The sequence below is a fragment of the Squalius cephalus genome (genome assembly GCF_949319135.1).
Source record: "Squalius cephalus genome assembly, chromosome: 11".
NCBI lineage: Eukaryota > Metazoa > Chordata > Actinopteri > Cypriniformes > Leuciscidae > Squalius > Squalius cephalus.
The window spans coordinates 18,694,646-18,717,506 of record NC_137132.1 but is presented as its reverse complement, the minus strand read 5'-3'; the positions used below and the strand labels follow the sequence as shown (position 1 = coordinate 18,717,506).

The 22,861-nt window shown below is 36.9% G+C and overlaps 1 protein-coding gene across 2 annotated transcripts; it reads right to left on the bottom strand.

Moving 5' to 3' along the window:
* Positions 1-231: 231 nt before the first annotated feature.
* tbx4 (T-box transcription factor 4) lies at positions 232-19,700 on the bottom strand. Of its 2 annotated transcripts, none has more exons than XM_079885991.1 (9): positions 19,613-19,700; positions 13,503-13,648; positions 13,172-13,266; positions 8,500-8,619; positions 6,959-7,106; positions 2,842-2,994; positions 2,656-2,744; positions 2,343-2,578; positions 232-1,833 (listed from the first exon to the last, which is right to left on the bottom strand). In XM_079885991.1, the coding sequence occupies exons 2-9, from the start codon at positions 13,644-13,646 to the stop codon at positions 1,196-1,198; spliced, it is 1,623 nt and encodes a 540-aa protein (XP_079742117.1). In that variant the 5' UTR covers positions 13,647-13,648; positions 19,613-19,700; the 3' UTR covers positions 232-1,195. The 2 variants fall into 2 exon arrangements, with proteins under 2 accessions (XP_079742117.1, XP_079742116.1); XM_079885990.1 differs by lacking the exon at positions 19,613-19,700 and adding an exon at positions 16,710-17,073.
* Between the last annotated feature and the right edge of the window lie 3,161 nt (positions 19,701-22,861).

Below are 22,861 nucleotides of genomic sequence, written 5' to 3'. Positions count from 1 at the left end.
CTAATTCAGACAATGATTGGTGCCAAACTCAAACACTTCGCTTCTAGCACATATTGTTCAACCGGCCCCACAATCCATTTCTAGAATACAGTTCAACAAAAATTGAGGAAAAGTATAGGAGCCAATCTAAGAACACTAGATGTATTTTCTCAGTGAGCTTTATTTTGAGCTGTAGGTCTGGTCTGTATTTAGTTGTTTTTTTACCACAAATATAATTTTTATCATTTTATTATGGAAGAGGTGTTTTAATATTGAATGGCTTCATTGTTGTGATTGCATTACAAAGAAGTAGTAGCAATTGCATAGCATCAGTACATTAGCAATTCCAGATACATTATATATATATCAAATTGAAAAAAATACCTTTTTTTGTTTAAAACTTTATTGCAATATTAGGAAATAATAAGGATCTCTTAATAACACCCAGTAAATAACCAATCTTTGGACTTTGCACATGTTTTGCACACTCTAACATTTCAAGAGGAAAAAGGCAGCCTCATTAACTAAGTCTGTTTAGGTTAACTAACAACTAAACTTCTCAATATAATCCACTGGCTTTTTTGCACTCAATACAAAAAGTCTCCCAAGTGTAGCAAAATGCAGTTGGCACATACACATTTTGTGCTATATACAAAAATTCAGCACTGATAAGGTTCCTCTTAAAGGGACAGTTCACCCCAGAATTAAACTTCTGTCATTATTTACTCTCCCTCATGTCATTCCAAAATTATATGACTCTCCTCCCAAAAAAATATATTTTGAAAAATAATTCAAGTCAATGGGATCCAATGTTGCATTAAACACCCATTGACATTCGCTATATGAACAAAAACAGCTGACCCATTTAAAAAAAAAAAAAAAAAAAAAATCTTCTTTTGGAAGAACAGCTTTTGAACGACATTTTCATTTTTAGATGAACTATCCCTTTAATGCCAACAATAGTGCATTAAGTAGGCCGCTTGTGCTTGGCTTCACCACCTGCGCATGAACTACAACTCTGATCATATCTCAAATTCAAATAAATATACAGTGCCACAAATTGTGGGCTTCCTATACTATGAGGCTAAATAGATTTATGGCTTTGCTTTACAATTTAGCATCATGGCTGTAAAAATAATAATCTCATTGCAGCTGTTGTTCACAGAGAGTTTGTTTCTCTAAGCTGCAGAGGAATATAGTTGTAGACGGTGGCTGTTTAACTGTCTGTCCAGTGAGGCCCAACACTGCTCAGCCCTGTTTGGAACTGATAGGTTGATTCCCGTGTTGAAGTAGGGCTATGGTTCGGATAGCCTGTGAAATCCCTTTGTGAACGTAATGGCGACCCAGGGTTCCTATGAAACAGCGAGGAATGTGCTCTGTCACGGGAGGCGGGGCCGGAGGGGGAGGAGGATGCTGAAGATGCCGTCGATTGCAACACCCGCTGTGTGGTAAACGTGACTAGGTCGGGAGGTGCTGGATGTGGACGCTGCATGGACGATGAGTGGTGGGGAACCGCGGAGGCTGTGCTGTTGAAGTGTGCAGTGAAGGGCTGGTATTGCACAGACTCCACAGTTTGCATGCCGTAGCGAGGATACGGCTGCACTGACGCCCACATATTGCAGTTCAGTGACGGGGCCGGGAGGTCATCGGTACCCACTGCGCCCCCTGCCTCTCCCTCCACTCCTCCATACATGCATGCCTCTCTAGAACCTAAAGCCTCGCTGCAGTATGGATGGGACAGCAGAGGTGGATCGTAGGAAGGAGGGGAGCGGAAGTAGTGCTCCTCAGAAACCGCAGAGGCTGTTGTGTCAAGATAGGGTCGTTTGCATCCCAGGTCCAAATGTCTTGTGTTATCTAGAAGAAAATATCATATTTGAATCCACAAGGTTTGGAAATGCAAGAGATTTTGAAAATTTTGCACATTAAATCTGTGTCAATAATTTATCAGGATTAGCAATGCACCCAAACCAATAATCATCTTGGTTTTGTATATGTTGTGTTGTGTTGTGTGCTATGCATTAAAATACAGAATTTATGATGTCTAAATTATTGGTTTGAATCATTTTAAATGCTAGAAGTGAATTTAGGCATCATACTTTTTTCATTTTATTTTGATGATTATATCAGTCATCAGTGTTATTAAATTATTAGTGCTTTTAAATGTTATCTTTTAGTGAACGTTAGATGACTGCACAGGTAATCTAAATGTAAACAATACAGGAAATGAGCATAGCTGATATCGATTATATATATAAAAAAGGCAGATATCTATTGACCAATAACCGATATGCTACCAATATTGTGTGTTCTAAGTCAGGATTAACAAGTCTTTGGTAAATAAAGTGGTTGCCATAGCGCTGTACCTCTGTGCTTGAAGCAGTGGTAAAGAAGGCTGGATTCCCTGCTAGATGGGAAGGAGTGAGAGAGAGCTTCCTGGGAATCAGAATTCGGCAGGGGGACGCCACTGTCATACTGATAGTGAGAAACCACCTGTGAGTGGCTACTCAGCACACCTGTACCCAGTTTTCCTGACAGATGGCCATGTGATGAGATAAGCCGCTGCCGGACCATGTTCTTAGAAATCACAGGGTAATCTTTCCTAGGAAAATGGGCACTTGATCAGTAAGACTAAGATCTTTGGTACATTATGCTGCATATTTTAGATGATAATCTTACCCTTGAAGTCTGGACACACGCAAATCTCCCTCGTCGCTGCCACGGAAACCTTTGGCAAAAGGATTGTTCTCAATTTTTAACTGGGTGATCTATGAAGAAACAAACAAGTTCGCAATTGTAGTGTGCTATACAAATAACTGCATGTGATTGTGAGACTATTGTGTTATGGGCAGGTTTTAATGGTACCTTATGGTTCTGATAGGATGTAACGGAGATGAAAGCTGTCTCATGGAAGACATGAGTACAGTAGGCTGTGTTCTTAGAGCCAAAGGCATTGTTCTCATCAGCTTTCACAATGTGTAACCTGGGCTGGTATTTGTGCATTGAGTTCAAGATGATCTGTGAACAGAAATGCAAGCCTACATTAGGATAGATTGAGAAAGAGACATTTTCCATTTTTGCATATGAAAATGTAATAATCTCATTAGTAATCATATGTATTTGCATGTAAAGTTTGGTTCTAGCACATTTCATACTTTTGAAATTTACATTATTGACAGCACTTTACATGTGAACAACTTTAGATACATACAAATGTTAACGAAACCTTACGTTGACAGAATATTTAATTAATGGGTTGAATTTGATTTATTGAGCTCTATAAAATATTCAAATATATGTGATATAAATATTTATCTTAAAATATTGATAATTGTAATATAATATTTAATTTTATATTACATTACATTACATTTTTATTTTATATTAATATTATAATATTTTATTTTATTTAGGCAAAGGTTTACATTCAAAAGTTGGATTTGTAGTATTTTTTTAATGTTTTAGAAAAAAAGTGTTCTATGCTCACACAGGCTGCAGCTGCATTATTTGATCAAATAAATAAAAAATATATATTATTTCATGTATTTTAGAAAATCAGTCTAATATTCTGATTTGGTCCTTAAGTAACATTTCTTGTTATTGTTATCAATGAAAATAAGAATGGTAGTCTATATAGTAAATATATTATATTGATAGATTCATTATTGTCTACATTTCTAAAGCTGCGCATATATAAAAACCTGTATGAATGATCTGATCAATATTTTCAGAAAATATCCAAATGTATAAAACATGTACATTGATCACTAATGAAGCTGTTGATGTACAGTATATGTTAATGTGACAGCATCAATACAAATGTCAAGAGGTTTTGTTCTGTGTTATATGCAAGTAATCCAACTGGACCCTTTGTGTATGTGTGTTTGATCATAGTATTCTAGCAGCACCAGTCTGCTCAGTGTGTCCATGTGTCTGGTGTTCAGTGAAGCGTTTAGTTAGGGTCATCCCCAACACAGATCTGTCAGGGCCAATGAGCATCAGGGCCTTTCCCTTTGTTATGTCGACTCTCAGACACAGAGTGAGGCAGCTCTCCTCGTTGCTGCACTTTTAGAAGAGGAGTTAGGAGCACTAGTGTACAGAGGGCAACCCCAGGTCAATCCCCCCCATCACAGACACAGACGGTAGCCTCAGCCAAATGAATGGTTTGTGCGCTTCATTTGGTGAGTGCAGACACATGTGACCTTTGCCTGGTTGGCTGGCTGGCGTCTTGAGGTAATACCATGTGATGCAAACTGCATTGATGATTCAGATATAGGGATGTGTGCTGTCCAAGTATATTAATCAAGCACCTTTGTCAGATCAATGCAGACTCCGAGGCTGCCTTTCATCTCCGATCTATTTTTGGGGATTGTGTCATGTGACCTTACAGCTAGATTGCCTTGCATTGAAAAAATTCCTGTGCATTCAGTCCACAGCAAGTTGCTTATAAATATCAGTGGGTGTTGGGAGTCTGTGCGGTCAGTGGTGTAGCAAAAGTAATCAAAGCTTGGTGAAGTGAAGACATCAATAAATCTCAATTTAAAAGTAGCTATACAGTTGAGTACACTAAAACAGAAGTATTTCAATTTGGTCATGTGCTGAAAAGAACTGTTTTCTATTTCAATATATTTTGAAAGTATAATTAATTTAATGTATTCCTGTGATGGCAAAGCTGAATTTTCAGCATTACTATAGCCTTAAGTGGCACATGATCCATCAGAAATCTTTCTATTATCAGAAAATTATACTATCAATTTTGAAAACAGATTTTGCTGCTTAATATTTTTGAGGAAACCTGATACTTTTTTCAGAATTTTTTGAATTCTTAGACCATACTTTTGAAAGGTAGTCTGTCGTGGTTTTCACAAAAATATTAAGCAACAAAGTCAAGTCGTCAGGTCAACTTTATTTATATATCGCTTTAATGCAGATTGTATCTAAGCAGATTAACAGTGAAAAACAGGAAAATAATGATCAGTTATGAAAACAGAATTCAGTGTTGATTTAGTTTGGTTCAATAACTAAAATTGGTAAATTATGAAATTAATTCATTTACAGTATAAAGCAGCTCTGCAGAAAACAGTGATGTCATCATCCAGCTCAGTTCAGTTCTCGCCCAATAGTGTCAGTGCAGTCAAATCAATAATATTGCTGAAAGCTAAGAACTGTTTATAAACTGTATATGTATGACTTCCTTTATATATTTATATATATAAAAAAAATGGTTAACACTTAAGTTTAGGGTCCAATTCTCACTATTAACTAGTTGTTCATTAGCATGCATATTACTGGGATATTGGCTGTTTAACTATTAATAAGCAGTAATTAGGAGTTTATTGAGGCAAAAGTCGTAATAGTGAGAATTGGACCCTGATCTAAAGTGTGACCAAAAACTTATATCTGCCATGTATTGGTTTTCGGTCATAACATTAAAAATAATGATCAGCACAATTGTAATATCTGTGGTATTTGTGGAAAGCTTTAGTGTATGTTTCGACTGTGGCTTGTGTTGTGCACTAGCATGGCTGCAGTGGTGGCCTGTGTTGGGGCTCTCAGCCAGCCGTGGTGTCCCTGCTGTTGTGGGCGTCAGTAGAGCTTAGCAACCTCTTTCCCTGCTCATTACTCGCCCTTATCACTTCCTAGGCATTCAACTAATCCTGACAGGCCAACTTTGTGTCGTTCTGACAGGTTATGAACCTAATGAGCTTGTTTCTGATGTTATTGCATCAGACAAGCTAGGTCCACAGGCTCCTTTGGGCAGCGCTGCCATGGTCAGACTCCTCACCTCTGCTCCACTGTTTCTCTTCTCTTTAGAAAGTAGGAGACTCTCAAGATGACCATAGCTCTCACATGAGGTGTATTCCTTCTAAACCAAACCGGACCTTGCAAGTCAAATTTAATTTTAAGGAATTTACAAACTGAAATTGTGTAAATGTAATTTTTCACAAGAAATGTTTAATTTTAAACTTGTTGGCTTGACAGCTTTGCTTGAATGTTAATACAAGTCTTACAGACAGATTTATGGAAATATGTTACGAAAAAGCGTTTTTTTGTTTTGTTTTTTTTTAACAAAGTTGTCAACCACCGCCAGCGTTTTTGACCATTTTTACAAAGATTTCATGAATATTTTGTTGTATGAATATCTGAACATGCAATATATCCAAATTCATTTTAGTAACATCAGGCAGTTTTTATTTACTTGCTGTTTAATATTGAAGATTGCGGGGGTTTTTTAGCGCAATTTTCCACCGGACAAAATTGCGATTGTTAACTCATGATTTCTGTTCTGTCTGTGCGCACCAATCTTGCACTTCTATCTACTCCTCAACCAGACCACCTAGAGACTTCGGGTTTTCGGCATTATGTTAAGGAAGGTCTAATCTCGGGAACGCACAAAAAAAATCCAGGAAAAGATTCACTATCTCTTAGTGTTGTGATCCCATGACGTGAGAAAATTGCGCTAAAACACTCACTGAGTTTTTATTACTTGTTTGCATGATTGATTACATATGATATCGCTTGTTTCTGCATCTTCTTCATCTGTGTTTTGATCAGGAGATTCAGTACTCTTTCAGAAGATGAAAAGTCCTTATTGATCAATAAGATGTATTTTCCATTCCATTACACCAATTCATCCATTCATTAAAAAACAAAAATGCATCACGTAATTTTTAATTAAATGTCATTACTAAATCTTCTGGTAAAAATAAATATTTCTTTAATTATTTTGTCCACTTAAACGGTATTGTGTATTTTCTTTTGCACTCAGTTCTGCCTCCGCGTACATTCAAACACTGATGGATTGAACCAAGCCCCTGCACTACTTTTTTTCCCAATAACTTTGTATAAAAAAAGATGTTTCCACTTCCGCTACATCATGTTTTTAAGCAAAAATTGTGTTCCACCTAGTCTACCTTGTAAGTCTCTCTTCTTTGCACACTGCAAATCAATTAATATATAATCTCAGATTTTGGACACTCACATGCCCGAAAGGATCAAGGTGGTTGTTTGTGAGCTTCAGCTTTTGAAAGGAGACCAGCTGTCTCATCCAGTGGGCGCCTGTTGCAGGAGAGTCTGGGTGGACGTAGAGTCTTCCAGGCATGGCAGGCTCTGCTTTTCCTGCCACCATCCTATGAAGAAGAACAAGAGCATTTTTTAGTTTTTTGACACGAAAAGGCACTAGCAACATTTGCAAAAGACCTATAGCTTACAGTTGTTGGTTTGGTGTGGTGAATTAGGTTCAGTCCCCCAGAGTTTCTTTTAGTACTACATAGATTTCCAGCACCTCTGACATCATGCCATAGCGCTTTTAAAAGGAAAACTGTTCTTCAGTGTCACGAAAATAGGATATAGCAGCAGGCTACAGAAAGCCTTTATGCAGAACATCTGCGCATTAATGATCAGAGCACAAGTGGTGAATGTCCAAAACATTTTGGGAATACTTCCCAAAGACTGGTGGCTGCTTTGACCAAAACATCACTGCTAATTGTGTGCCTTGAAGGTGTCGCTGAAGATCTCCAGAACCAATGCTGGCAAATGGTGGAATTCCTGTCTATCCCACAGATTTTGAAAAATGCTCATAAAATGCTCGTTCTTTTGACAAAACATGCCATTCATTGAGATTTGCATGCCGTCGTTATTTTGTTTAGTTTTTTTCCATGCTGGATACATGCAGACCTGACTTATTTGTGGTGCCGATGGTTGCATGGGTGAAGAGTGCCTATATCTAGTGGCATTGCCTGAGGTACAGGGTCAAAAAGAGGACAGCATGACTAACCCAGCTGTTTTAAGCCCATTGGTTTTGACAGACTGCCTGCTGTGGCCTACAGTTATTAACTGTGTGCTAATGACAATCCACAGCCAGAACTAGCATTGCATGGATAAACTGATATAGACTGCATATTGTTTGCTTATAAATAATTAATTTGAGTTTCCTTCAGTGTTGGCCTTTGCAATTGGATGAATTATAATTTTAAGAAAAGTTTTGGAAACAAGGCCAATGCAGTCTTTTTGTGATGGGATTTAATTATTTACCAACATTATACTCAGTATCGCAAAGTATTAGTAAACTTTTGACAATCATTACTGACAATAAAATTATAAAAAATAATACAATTTAATTTTAATATTAATAACTATAATTATTATACTTTATCAGCAATTCCCTTTTAGTGTGTTAAAAAGTGTGTATCTGTACTGTGGATATGGATTGCGGCATTTGTCCACTCATGCCAACAAATTAAGAAACATAGACTGGAGGAGACAGCAGAATATAAAACATACTCATTTTTGTTTCTTTGCAATGTAATCTGGATAAGTGTTTGTCCAGATGCCTCAAGCGAACAGTCACTGTTCTGATCCAGTCACTTTTGCTATTGCATGTTACAGCTGAATTTCCAAAGGCTTAGAGTATCCTTAAACAACTTTCCAGAATGTGTTCATTCTAATTATGCTGTTGTGAGTTAGAATGAATGTCGTCTTCTGCAGAAACGTTAAAGATGGACAGAGGGACGTTAAACTCACCACTTGTTGTCACAGAACTTGTACCGATGGTCATCAGCTGGAATGATGTCAGTTAATAGGATGTATTTGGTTTTTGGGTTCATTCCAGTGACTTTAACTTTGTAGCTGGGGAACATCCGCCTAAAGAGAGTGCAAATGATGTCATCAGGGTTTAAAATAATGCCTTACCATTGAAACACATAGAAAAGCTTCATAGAGCTTCATCTCTTCGGGTGTTGTACATGATGAGAAATACATTTATTAATTAGTTTAGTACTTTATTTCATTTTACTAATCTTATTTTATTTTATTTTTATGTTTTTATTCACTTACTACTGTGCTTTTGTCCCTAAATGCCATTTAGATCTAACTTGAAAACTTGGTGTTAATGCGCTTTTGTGCTCAGAGAGGTCATTCTCTTTCAATCGCATCTACGCAGGCTTATCCCATTTGTGTCATTCAGGTATCTCAATGCTTCTTCCTCCGAATGTCTTAGGGCCGGGTTGCGTATGCAACAGCTGAGCACTGACAGTAAGCATGGATGAGACCGTCTTATCGGCTCTTTCGAGGGTTTTAACAGGCCTTAAGTGCAAGAGAATCACGGGAAGTGTTTGTTTTGGGCGGATGAGTACACGATTAGTGATCAGATAACAGCTTAACCTGTTTTTAGGACAGATTAGTTGTTTAAGAGACACAAAAGGTCACTTAAATCTCCAAGAAGGCTGCGTGCTCAAGCATCCCCAGACAGCTCTGCAAAACATCTCACACTAACGGCTCTACCATAAAAGGTTACGCTTCAAAAAAATTCATAAAACCTAAAGCATAAAATTGAACTGTTATCCTCGACAAGCCCATATAAGGAGTCATGATCTGTACCTGGTACTGATTTGCTTTGGGGCAGATATATATTTTTAGGGATTGACTCTGTTTTGCAAGAGCCGCTCTATAAAATGTGGGATCTCCATTTTGTTCAGATACAGGAGAAGCTGAGATGACAGACAGAATATGCTAATATAGCAGACGCAGTCATAAAACAAATCAATAGAGCTACCTTGAGTAACCTCTTCGCATGTAAAATCCCAAAGTTGCAAAAAGATTGATTCCCCTTATAAACTCTGAGTGCTTTTTTAATGGCAGGTCTTTTAAACAGCGGGCAGCTAAACAGCCTCATTGCACCACCCCACTCCTTCAGAAAAGTTCCACGGCAGTGCATTACTTTTTTTGGGGGGTTCCACCAGCAGTCATACATTTATTACGGCAAATAAATGTGCCCTGAGCTGAATCATTTCATTGCATTTGCAAATTCACAACTTCTCAGGCCTGCACTGTGTAAAAAGTGGCCCTGAAAGCACTAGCTCTAATAGGAAGAGCTCTATGTCTGGCCCAGGCCTGCAATCCAATCAATGTAAATCACACTGGGCAAGACACTGGTAAAGAGGTGCTTTAAGCCATCAGGAACATCTTAAACAAACCTGTCCACCAGGCTACGCTCGGATGATGATGTCTTTCCCTATTCTTCTGTCAGTAATTTAACAAATTGACAAAATCTTGTTTCATTTTTGGTTCTGACATTGTTTCGACACTATAACAAGAAGGTTCAATTATAGGTAACATTAGTCAATGTCATTGGTATCATGAACTAACAATGCAGTTGTAATTTTGTTTTTATTCTAATTGTATTTTTAAAATCTAAATCATAAATCATGCATCACAGGTAACTAATAATTAACAAAATAATCATTATTATTATTTACATTGCATTAAATTAAATCTACTGTAAAATGTTACTTTAGTATTACATAAAACATCACAAGAGTTCTTGTATGTGCTTTTATGTAGGCCAACTGAACATTTAGACATTTTCAAAATGTAAATGTAAATATATCTCAAATAAATTATTCATGTTAAGAAAATACAGTTAGGAAAAATTAACCAGTATTTACAGTACTAACAGTGAGGATGTAATAAATCTTGAGTAAAACACATTTACTCAAGACTCACATGTAAACACCTGAGGGATGTGTAATGCTCTTTCCATTTATGCAATACTTTGACATAATGGCTGCCACAGTAGATCACATTGCACATGTCTAAAGGGGTCTTACAGTGGCACTGTAACTGTATTCTGTTGCTGTAGGTAGTCATGTTGGAGCGCTGTCCTTGGCATGGGAACAGCTGTGTGCACCATTTACTTTACTGTATAAACAGCGTCTTGTTGCTTGAAGGGATAGATCACCCAAAAATTGTAATTCTGTAATAATTTATTCACCCTCATGTCATTGCATATGACTTTCTTCTGTGGAGCAAAAAAAGAAGATATTTTATGAAAAATGTTGCAGGGTTTTTTTTTTTCAGTGGTGTCCAATGTTGTTTCTTCCAAATATCTTTGTGTGTGTGTTCTGCAGAAGAAAGTCATACAGGCTTGGAATGATATGAGCGTGAATAAATGATGACAATTGTATTTAATTTTTTTGGTATATATTACATGTCAAGTTTTAGATATCCTGACAATATCTATGGGAGTGATATGGTTAGATTTCTTAGTTATCTTAGTAAAAGCACTGTTTATGGGTGGGCCTGCGCTTCAGTGTATACGTGTAAGGACGACAGTGAGAAATGGCAAGTATGAAAGTGTATCATATCGTGTCAGCATGTGCATTATGGCAGCTGTTTCTTTTAGCGTTCATGCGCTCCTGCTCTTTCAGTGATTCATGCTATCTGAAGAGCGCCTAGATCAAAAGAAGCTAGATGATAAAGCAAGTGGGGTCCTTTAGGGCCTGGGAGATGTGATCGAACAGGGCACCATGCTTCACTCATCAGCCTCGCTGATGCTTACTCTGACGGGCTGTGTACAAGTAACACCAGCCGGCTGCTTTCAATAGTCATGTTTAGTGCTTAGTACAGGGCCACAGATGTGCACAATAACAAGATGAGTTGTTGTAGCAGAGTTCAGCTCAGTTTCACCTCAATTTTTTCCTCCAAGAAATATTTTGGGTTCAATACAAGTCAAGCTCAGTCGACAGCATTTGTAGCATAATGTTGATTACCACAAAAAAAAAAGTGGCTTGTAAAATTTGACTTGCAAAAATCTAGGTTACGATGAATCACTTACCTTGGAAGTACATAAGTCGAATTTATGAAAGGATTTAAAAGCAGAAATATGAAGTTTGTAATTTTATTGATGCGTTTTTTGAGCTGCAAATCACTTTTAAAGAAATTTTAGGGTTAGAGCCGGTACGTCGTCAACTAAGTTCTTAAATTGGATATAACTTTACACAGAAAAGGTTAGTTAGCATTTTTTTTAACTAAAGTTATTATGTTAACACACATTGTGTTTATGTTTAGTGGCTAAACTATTGAACTGAGCATTTTAATGTTTACAAATTGGGCCACGTTTACTTTTACACTAAGTGCATCCCTGTAACCTAGATTATGGCTTTTTTTTAAAGGAGGGGATTACTTTTCATAGTAATCAACATTATGCCACAAATGCTTTTGTTGACTATGCTTAACTTGTACTGAAGCAAGAATATTTCTTTAACACTATTTATGACCCACTTTCTCTGCGTAGCAAGTAGTGCTAGTCACATGACTGGGGGATTGTTTTCAATGTTCATGCTAAACTAAATCTCTTTTTGATTATAACAACTGCTATAGTCTTCAGGTATGACAATTTTTTTTCAATTATATTATTCTTTGGATTTTCGACTTATTTGTACAATTCAAAGAAGCAAAATGCTGTCACATGCAATTTTTGTTACTAGTAGACCCAATGAATTGTATGTAAGAGTGCATTCTTCTTCAGCGTAAACCTATACTGTCAAACTGCATATACCGTGCAGACATGGCTGAAGCCTGCTATGTAACACAAGACTACGTTGAGAATCATTGCATGAAATTGGCCCCAATTTTGTGTAATGGGACCCATCGTGAAGAAACCTGGTGAGTTTTCTCAAGATTTACAATTCAGTGAATGGCTGTCTAATATCCTACAAGTCATATCCCCCCAAAATAAAATGAAACGGTTAAAAGCTCTTCCTACTGCATGGCTCGACTGACATATTGAGCATCTTTAACAGAGCCTGGTGTCCATTATACACTAAAGTATGTAAAATGAAATGAGCCCATCTGTTGTTGGAACTATGTGGAAGTACAGTCTCCTGTTCTGTGCACAGCTGTCTGACTGAACAGTGCTTTGCTCTTCAAAGGGTTTAAGGCTTCTCGGAGCACTTTATCAGTTGGACAGGGGGAAGCCCATCCCTCACAATGTTACAGCATTAAAGAAAAATGGTGGTGACCTTTTGCATTTTCCACAGAGAAGCGCTGAGAAACTGCTGGCTAAGACTGGCAGAGAGCATTGACTCATTCTCTGCTTAATATCCAGGGTCCTGCTCTTAATCCACAGGGCACATTAAATCTAACACACGGGGCAGCCGTTTGTGTTTTCAATTAGATATTTGTATGCACAGGAATTCAGCCTTGCTTTCCCTTGGTCACATAATATTTTATAAATATTCCATTAAAAGCACTTCATCTTTTCATGCGACTGAGCCTCTTGGTAAAACAAGGTTTCGCATTTGCATTTCTTACTAGAAGCGAGATGGCCTAGTTATGTTTTTGCAACACCACTTTTCAATCTGTTTGTGTGTGTTAAAGTCTAAAATCGGGTGGATGGAAATGACGCTCTTCTTGCCTGCCTGCTTTGGTGATGATCATCTCGGTTCCGGCCTCATGGAACTTCTTCCATAGTTCCCTGTCGTGAAGAACCACTTTGATGTTTTCAATGTTCTGAAAGTACAGGCACAAAAAAGATAAATGATAATGAGTCATTGTTAATGGAAAAATGGCTATTAATATTGCTCAAATGAAAAGAGAAAAATATGAAATTAACAATTTTATTATTTACTAATATAATTCATTTTATCTTGTTTTATCATTAAATCTATGTTGTTACATTACATCTCATCACAGAGGTGAAGATCTACAAGTCAGGACTCATTAAAAGGATCCAAGTGATTGGCTACCTTGTCAGGCTCATTGTTCTGGGGAATGCTGGGAGTTGTAGGCAGGCCCAAATGTGAGGAATCACTGGCAAGCTCAGGACGCCCACCCAACTGGGCCACGGTCATACCTTCATCAGCCACAGCTGAGGCCTTCTCCTGTAGCATTTCTGTAAAGTCACAGAAATATTAGTTTAATGATGGCTACGCAATGTAACTTTCAGAATAGGACAAATTATTTCAGATTATATCAAATTATAACTGGGGCTTTTCCACTTTTTTGAAAAATAAATCATATAAAATGAAAAATATAAAACCATAAAATATACTTTCAGATTATGATGCTAAGAAAATAATAAATTATATATTTTTTATTGTCTTAAAAAATTAGAAAACGAGCCAACGAAAAAAAACGAACCTCATGCCGTGTTTTTAACACAAGCTAAAAACCTAATGATATATGTATAATGAAAATACCACAGATGCCATAGTTCCTCTTTGTTCTCCCATAGCCTGCTCTAATTGATTATACACAGAGAGGGACAAGACATGGGCTGCAAAATTTGAGAAATAACGTACATTAACATTTACATTTCGTGAGGGAAAGTCTGTCCTCATAACATGGCCTGGCCAATTCATTTCAAGGAAAAGGGTCGAGATCCGTTTGTTCTGAAGTATCGCAAGATTAAATATTTACACTTCCAGCATTCGGGCACCTCGGTTTTATGGAAGCGTGCTAAACACTGCTGATTCCATTAAGAGAGGTCACAAACTTAGCCCCGCTCTCACGCCCCTTCTCTGCTCACGCTCAGACATCACACCAAAGGTATGTCTCATTACTGTAGTACAACACACTGCCTCCAGAATGCTGCCTATCTGCACGGCGGACACCAAACCGCTCTCATGGTGAAAGCCACCTCCTCCCACCCGCTCCTAATCTCACGCATGTAAACAATGTGAGTGTGCGCCCTTCAGATAAAAGGAGAAGAGCGGGATTCCGTGTAAACTCGGGCAGGCATTTGCCAAAGCTAATAAAGATAAAGTCTGACAGGCACAGTGAGGCTACAGCAAGTCAACCCTGGACTTTTCCAGTCCAAAATGTGCCTTTCACTTACACTGTTTAACTAAGCCCAGTGAGCGAGAGATCTGTTTACATCTCTGTCACCCCAGACATATAATCCGCTAAACTATTCCTGGCAGATACTGCTGTGTGCACACGGGGGTTCGCTGGCTATTTCCAGTGTTGTCCAAAATGTTCGACACCAACCAAATTTTGACTAATCGCTTCTTATCAAATTTTTAAAAAGTAATAATAATACAATTGTTTGAGGATGGACTGCACTATATTCTATATTAGCCATGATTTTGTGGTCAGAATTCACCCAGTTCATTGAAATACTTTTTTGGAAACCTGGAATAATATCGTGCCTGGGAGGGGGAGGGGGGTGTTTTATACCGTTTTGATGCACTTTATAATAGCGGCCCAGTATGATTTGATCTTGCATTTTATTCTGTACCAGAGTGGAAACAATGCGTGTTAGAGAACAGGCCTGTTCACTTCTAACACAGCATGTTTTCCTTCTGGTGACATTCTGCTATATTTCTTCAATGATACTTTGCAGCACATTAGGTTTAGTAAAGTACACTTGAAACATTTTGGCTGTAGGGTTCTGAAGTTAGTTATATGATTCTTTGGCGATTACATATCACTTTGATGTTTCATTATTGGTTCATAAGATTTGTGCATTGATGAGTTCTTTAAAGCACCTGTAGATGGTTTTCTAAGGCAAAAATTGTTTTGGGACTTAAAAAGGCACCAGACCATTATATTCTTATATTTATTTTTAGCATTTGTGGGCTGTTATCCCATGACTGCTTGAATATTGTCATATTGTCATTTAGACAAACACAGTGAGAAAATGAAAAATGCTGGAAATGTGCTTGCCCCCTTCAGGTGTCCTTTAACCATTTGAATTAAATAGGATTTGACAGCTGAACAACAACAAACATAAAAACAATAAAAGATTAAGAATTTGGTTCATTTCTAAAGTTTTAGATTCAGTTGAATATATAGGCTACTGTAGTTTCCTTTTCTAAAAGGTGTAAGATAATAGTATAATTCTTGCTATCTGTCAATGTAATAATTATATTTTAGATGTGCTTTGCATTTTCGTTGTGATATAAAAGAGTGCAACTAATGGTGCATTTGTTATTAATCATATATATTATTATTTATATAGGCACTACTGAATAAATCAGTCTGTGTAATTATAGGCCTACCTGTTTTTCTTGATTTGATTAATTTGATTTTCTTGAGTAATTGATAAAGTCCCACCCGCCAAAAAAAAACGCTAAAAGTACATTTCACCAGCTTAAAATTAAACATGATTGTTTTGATTAGTTTTTAAATAAAATGTCTGTAGTCTAAATACTGTATGATAGGTAGGCTATATATGTGTGAATATTTTTGTTCTTTTGCATTTGTCACGCTTCTATTTATTTCTGATTATCAAAAAAATATAAGCTATATACATTTTATTTTGCATATCAATTTTAAATATTACGAAATTTGTCATTTTATTGGTTACGAAGAAGCTATCGCCATCCGAATGAATTAAGCTGCTGCTTTAAGGCCTTTAGGTCTACTCCATTCATTCGGGCAAAATGATAGATCAGGGATTGACACGAACAAGATCAAAAGTAACTGCATCATCAGATGTTCAAATCTGTGCTCCAAACAATTCATTGAAAATATTAAGCGAGCACGCACATACAGGCCGCAGTGCTTTCTTTTGAGATAAATCGCATAAACACGCAGTAGCCTATAATGCAAAAGCATCCTACATCAAATGTTGTACAAAATTACATTTATAAGCAGTACATAGGCAAGTATAGTAGCCTACAAATAAATGGTATTTTAAGCGGCATAATAATACAATAAAAAGGCTACACAGTTTACAAATGCTACAGTAGCCTATACTATAGGAACTTCAGATTGTTTACATCACAAGCTGTTCAGATATTGTTAAAGAAAATTCCTATAGCCAGGGTTTTATTTATGAAGGACTGACGCCTTCTCGTTGATCTCTTAATTTGATAAAGAAGGATAGATCAACTGCATCTAATCGCATTACCGACCTCCATGCACATATAAGAGAAGGTTCGGTTCGCCACACGGATTTCAGAGTAGCGTGAAATGACCTAGCCTACTGAGAACAAATGTAATGTTACCTCATAAAATATTATGTTCTGAAATGCTCCATATCATTCCAAACCGCAATAATCTGTCCACTGCGACATTACAGCAGGAGGCTAGGTCCCGGTGTGGCGTTGAGTCCAGTGCACTAGTATCTGTTCAGCATCCTCATGAGCAGACTGAGCTGTCTCAATTCTCTCTTCCCCGGCAGAGTCTGCTTCTGTAATAGCGCCGCGAGCCGAGTGCTAACACCGGCGAGTGCTCGTCTCAGAGGCAAATGGTCACTACGTGATGTTTTCTAGGAAACACCGACTATCCACAGGGCAGCTTGAATTGTTAAAACACTGGGGTGAATATCTTGGCTCATTCACTCATTCCCTCCTTCCCCCCGCGCCTCATCGCTGACGTTGCTCTCAATAACACCAAACCCCAAACAACCCGATGCGCAGGGTTGACTCAAACCAACGGTCCTCTCACGAGGAAAGCAAGTCTACTCATCGTTAAACATGACTGGTAGACTCGTCTCCTCATTCTCTCCCCCACAGCAATAGTTTAACATGCAGTAGCCTATTCAAAATAGCTACCTCAAGGATGGGGACACAAAAGAATAGCCTATGCATTTAGAACATTTGAAAATTTTTAATTTTCTCTATATTGGGGAAATTAAGTTTCCTGTCCACTGTAATGATTTTTTAAAAATGTTTTTAATTTTTTTTTTTTTTATTTTTTTTTTTTTTATGTTGCACGGCAATTTTTTATTTTGGGCTAATTCTATATCCAGACTTGCCTTTTATAATAAAGATATTTAAATTATGGAAATTCAACTTTACTTCCCACCCCCAAAAGAACTTAAAAAATCATATTTTAAGTCGTTTGGAATTTACGTGAATAATTCATGTCTATTGGTCTGCTTTTAGTGTAGAACTGCTGTCATTGCCATCACGCCAAGCATTTTAGACAACAATTGAGTGTTTTTTTGTTTTGTTTTTTGCCTTTAATGGAAATTAGAAATACAGAGGAAAACATCTCAGACAGCAAAGTGGCCGCTGAAGAAGACTGAAGATCATAGGCTAAATATAGGCTAATTAATTTTAATATTCTTACATCATGATCTGAGAGAAGCTTTATAACAATTCATTTTACCAGTCATTATGTAAGATTTTTTTATTCCGAATTATTTTTTTTTCTATTTCATAGTTATTTTACTGTTATATATTGATGTATTAGCAATTCCAAGAAAAGAAAAAAATATCATCACATCACACACTATGCTGAAAGATTCACCGCATCACACATTATCCCAGATCAAGCCATGCATCCGATCTTTATTCAATGATGTGATAAATGTGTTAACAGAGATGAAACATTGTTTGAAGAACAAGATCATTACTCAAGATTTCAAGTTAGCCAAAACTGCTTCTAATTAAACAATCACCCATGTATGCTCGGGCAAAAACAGGTTGAACGTTAGCCATGTCTTTAACATGTCATTTTGTCTGGCTTTATATGTCATGAGCTTTCTATCAATTTCACAGTTTAACATTGTTCCATTTTTAGCATATTTGTTCCGCTTATAGGCTCGCATGTTTGAATTTGAAATCTGCTGAGAATTTCGTTTAAACATTTCCAGTGAAATATGGTTGCGGTTTTAGAGTAAATGGGTCGAAGCACGAGGCTGAAAGATCAATAAATCACCTGGAGAAGTTCGAGGGCCGTGGGAGCCTTGACTTATATCTACTGGTGACATGACCAAATGAATGGCAACAGCCAGAATATGTCCTTCTCGGACCCGTTTGTCATTCTCGCCAGTGTAATTTTCCAACAGGTCATGTTATCAATGAGAATAAACGCAGGAATAAGGAAAGACGGGTTTAGGAGATAGGCCTCAGTCATGGGTGTATGATATCGGCTAGGTTTGTTTGTTTTAGCCTCATTGGCTATGTGATAGCAATTCGGGACCACACAGGCCTATTTTATATGTTCTTTCGTCTGGACACACGTGTTTAGTTTATTTTAAAAGTTAATATGTACAGTCCAACCTCCTGAATTTCAGCCAAAAAAGTTTGACACAATGTGTGATTAAATATATTTGTTTAATTAATTAAATTATGTAACCTGGTGCTTATAAAAAAATCTGTTATAGGCTACGTTCGTTCAACCTTTTAGGTGTATACAGTAATAATAATATATTAATAATAACACCAATAATAATCATAACAGAACAGACTATAATGTAGGTATATTTACAATGTAGGTATTTATAATGTAATTTACACTCTATTGAATATATTGTCGGTATTTATTTTCACATGTTTTTCCACTGTAGGATGTCTCTTCGCTGTTTGCTGTCAAATAATGAGCATCATCTTTCCATAAAATACTGCTGTAAATATAATCTCTGATCAAACATTTAGTCATCTTTTAGTGAAGGCAATGTATCCGCAACAAGTGTAGCTTAATTCATGTAGGCTATACTTCACGTTAGCTAAATGAAGGCCCATCTGCTTTATTTGATGCTTCAGACTCTAAGTCGTCAAACAATACTCTATAGACTTAGGCCTTTATATTGAAATCGAATATAGGCTATATACCGTTAAAAAGGCGTTACGTTTATTTGACAGAAACATTAAATAAGGCCTAGATGCTCACGTCATTAATTGTTAGATAATCTCATAAAAAAATAATACTAGATTTTTTTTTTCGTAAAGGTGCTAATCTAATTACTCAATTATTACCAACAAGTTGTCATAGATTAGAGCGAAAATAAATAGCTTAAAGTTAGTCATATTTCACAACTAGCCTAAATAAAGCCGGCGTATCCCTTCAGGTTGGAAGCACGAAATATTCTCGTGAGGAATAATAATTTTAGGCAGGAATTATTTGCTGAAAGCCCCATGTATTGCCGTTATCACACGTGATTGAAAATAATTGGTCTTACCTCGACCTCACTGATCTTGACGCACTTTCTGTGTGTGTGAACCTCAGGATGAGACACGCTCAAGATGCGCGCTTTCTTGGGGATCCTCAAGTAGGCAAGTTACCTTAGCGTGCTATATAAGATGTCGCTATAAAAGGGGTGATTTTTTATAGGGGATGAATTGAGCTGCCTCTCTGAAAGGGAATTTAAACTTCACTCACTCCCACCGTCACGTGGTCTTGAAATTAGGAACAGCAGTAGGGTTAGTTTATGTACTGAGGGCAGGGTGTTACCGACTGGACAGACACTGAGCGATGCTCTCAAAACTTACACGTTACAGTTGATGCCTCTCCGCCAGACTTTTAGTTTTTCCTTTACTCTGCCTCACGGTAGATGTTGGCCGTTAACAACATCTATTTCGGATGGGAAAAAATAGAAATAGATACTTTAAAAATAGTCCTCTCATTTAATAATTAATACAAATGTGATGATCATTCAAAATTCACGTTTAAATCTTGAGAAAACTATGAATATATCGATGTAGTTCTACAATGTTTTGGGTTGTTCCTCTGGGCTAGATACAGTCTTAAAAATGAGGATGTTAACATGTTTAATCTAATTTTGAATCAATAGTTGCACCATAGCAAAAAAAAAAAAACCTGTAAAATTGCACATCTTGTATGACTAATTCATTTAAGTTTTAAACGGGCAAAATAGCCTATTGCCTACATATACCTTGATTTTCTATTTTCTTAGAGAGCATTTTCTATACTGTCATTTAGAAGGAGAGAAGATTATTATGATTCTTTTTGATTTATAGCCTGTTCTCAGTCCTGATAAACTTTTTTAAATTGTAATTATTATTGTAAACATGTATAATATGTATATTATTATTAATAGTTATATTTAGGCCTATGTTAAATAAGTTATAATTACACATTACTTTTTTGGTAATAATGTTAATATTGTACATAATAAATTTCATAATTTATTGCATCATACTTTTTTATAATTAGTTTACATTATAAAATAGTTTTACTGCAGTCAGAATGTTCTTTATGGAAAAAAAAAAGCTTTCTTTTTTCTTAGATTTTTTTTTTTCTCCATTTTTCATTCTTGGTTTCTTACAATAAAATTGCTTGACTAAAGATTTTGACATCATATTTTAGTAATACTGCTGGATTTCTGTCAGTTGAATGAGAATCCTCATGGAAGCATCCGTGAGTGATTAATGGGTATGGGAGTGCAGGCTCTTTTTCCTTAGAAAAACATTTGCCTGTATAATTGGTCATGGGCAAGAGGGGTCTGTGCTAATAAACAACAAAGAGTAAAGAGGCTGATGGAGGGGGGAGGGAGGGGGAGGCGGGGGGCTTTGATTCAACAGAGTCGTCATACATTTCTCTATCCCTTTTTCCCTTCTCTCATACCTGAAATAATCTTCATTCAATACTGTGCATTATGGTCTCAAATATTTCCAAAATCCTACTAATGTCTGCGTATCCTGCACAGATCCAGTCTTTTCACACTGGTTTATACTGTGGTAACACAGTGCCCAGTATCGTGTCTTTGGCATGAAATTATCGGGTGAGGATGCTCTCATCTCTTCTCAGCTTGCTGTATTTCTCAGAAGGGCATTATGTGCAGTTGGCTCTACACTAGGACATTGTCTGCTCCCGGCGGCAGATAGTCAGTACAGAGCAGTGACATCACAATGGCTTCATAGTAAAACCTCGGACCGACCCGCCACCCTGGAACCAGCATAACCCCATACTGCCATAGTCATTAGCTCAGATGTCTGTGTGCAGTCAGAGTGTTTAGCGCGCATGCTGTGTCTTTTCTTCCACCATTAGCCCTCTTCCCATAAGCACCCTTCCTGTGTGTGGAGCAGTGAAAGCTTGGGAAGATTTTCACAGTACAACAAGCTGGCCCAGGTGCACAATTATGTTTGTCCTTTCAAAAAGTAATATGAAAATATAAATGAATGTGTGCTTTTGAAAGAAATTGTTTTAACGTATGTTTAGATTAAGCAACTTTTCAGCTCAGTTCGTTGTTAGTTCTCAAACAGCAGTGTCAGTACAGGCAGATCAATAATATTGTTGAATATTAAGTGTCCCCAACTCAGCAAGCCATAGGTGACAGTGGCAAGGGGGGGGAGGGGGGTGTCTGGCCAACAAACGAACATGGTGTCATCATGATTCAGGCTGCTTCGCAAGTCAGAATTCAGACCGGGATCAGTAGCATTTAAATATTCCTCCAGTTACTTTTGCTTGAAGACCAAATCCATCATGCTGGTATGGTGCGGAATCTGGCAGGGTCTAACCGGTTTAACAAGCTTATGTATTTAAATATGGTTAAAAGATCTAGGCCTGGTTTCGCAGATAGTGTTTAGATTAAGCCTTTAGTTAAATTAGGACATTTAAGTAGCTTTTATAAACATGCCTTAGAAAAAAAAAAAAACATTACTGGTTTGTATCTTGAGACAAAACAATGGCACTGATCTATTTTAAGATATGTCAGTGCAAGTCGCTTTCAGTTAAAACAGCTCAAACGGGACTAGCTTAAGCCTTGTCTGTGAAACTGGACACTAGTGTTCGAATGTGTTTGTTTAACTGGGCAGTATTAATCTTATCATTATTTAATGTAAGCCAATGGGTTTTGCCAGGTAATATCAAATATTTATTCATTCTCGCATGAGCTGCACAGTATGCACAGTGATGTGAACCATCTGATCAGTCTTTTTATCATTGATATATCACTAGCAGAATTAATCAGTGTTGTAGGTCTTTGTATATACAGTACTTAACTGTAGTTTTGTGTGCCTTAGACTTTCCCTTTAATATCCTTTTAATTTCTGATTTTTACTTGATTCAACAAACATTATAGGATTATATAATTAAGATAATTATATTCAGTGTATGTATACAGCTCATTAGTATTCATGACATCAAACGTCATCACTCATGAAATAGTATTATTCAGGTTGTTCAGTTACAGAGGACTAGATAAATTCTCTCTGTCCTTGGACTAATGCAGCACTGATCAGTGGGATAAACCATCTAACCACAAATGGTTTGGTTTTGACTTTGATACAAAAGTATGGCCTACAAATATATTTATATAGTCCTGAACATTTCTTGAACAGATCTTTTTTTCAACACACAATGAAATACTTAATGTCCAATTTAGGAAACAGTGTTCAAAACACTGCAATTGGGTCAAGTCTGGTGCGTTATATTTCGGTTAGTTGTGGTCTTTATGTAGCCTAATTGA

Excerpts from the sequence above, each read along its gene's own strand:
- tbx4 (XM_079885991.1), bottom strand. The coding sequence starts at position 13,646 with ATGCTACAGGAGAAGGCCTCAGCTGTGGCTGATGAAGGTATGACCGTG. Across the intron at positions 8,620-13,171 it reads ATCATCACCAAAGCAGGCAG|GCGGATGTTCCCCAGCTACA; the intron begins GCAAGAAGAGCG and ends CACTCTCTTTAG. Across the intron at positions 1,834-2,342 it reads CCACTGCTTCAAGCACAGAG|ATAACACAAGACATTTGGAC; the intron begins GTACAGCGCTAT and ends ATTTTCTTCTAG.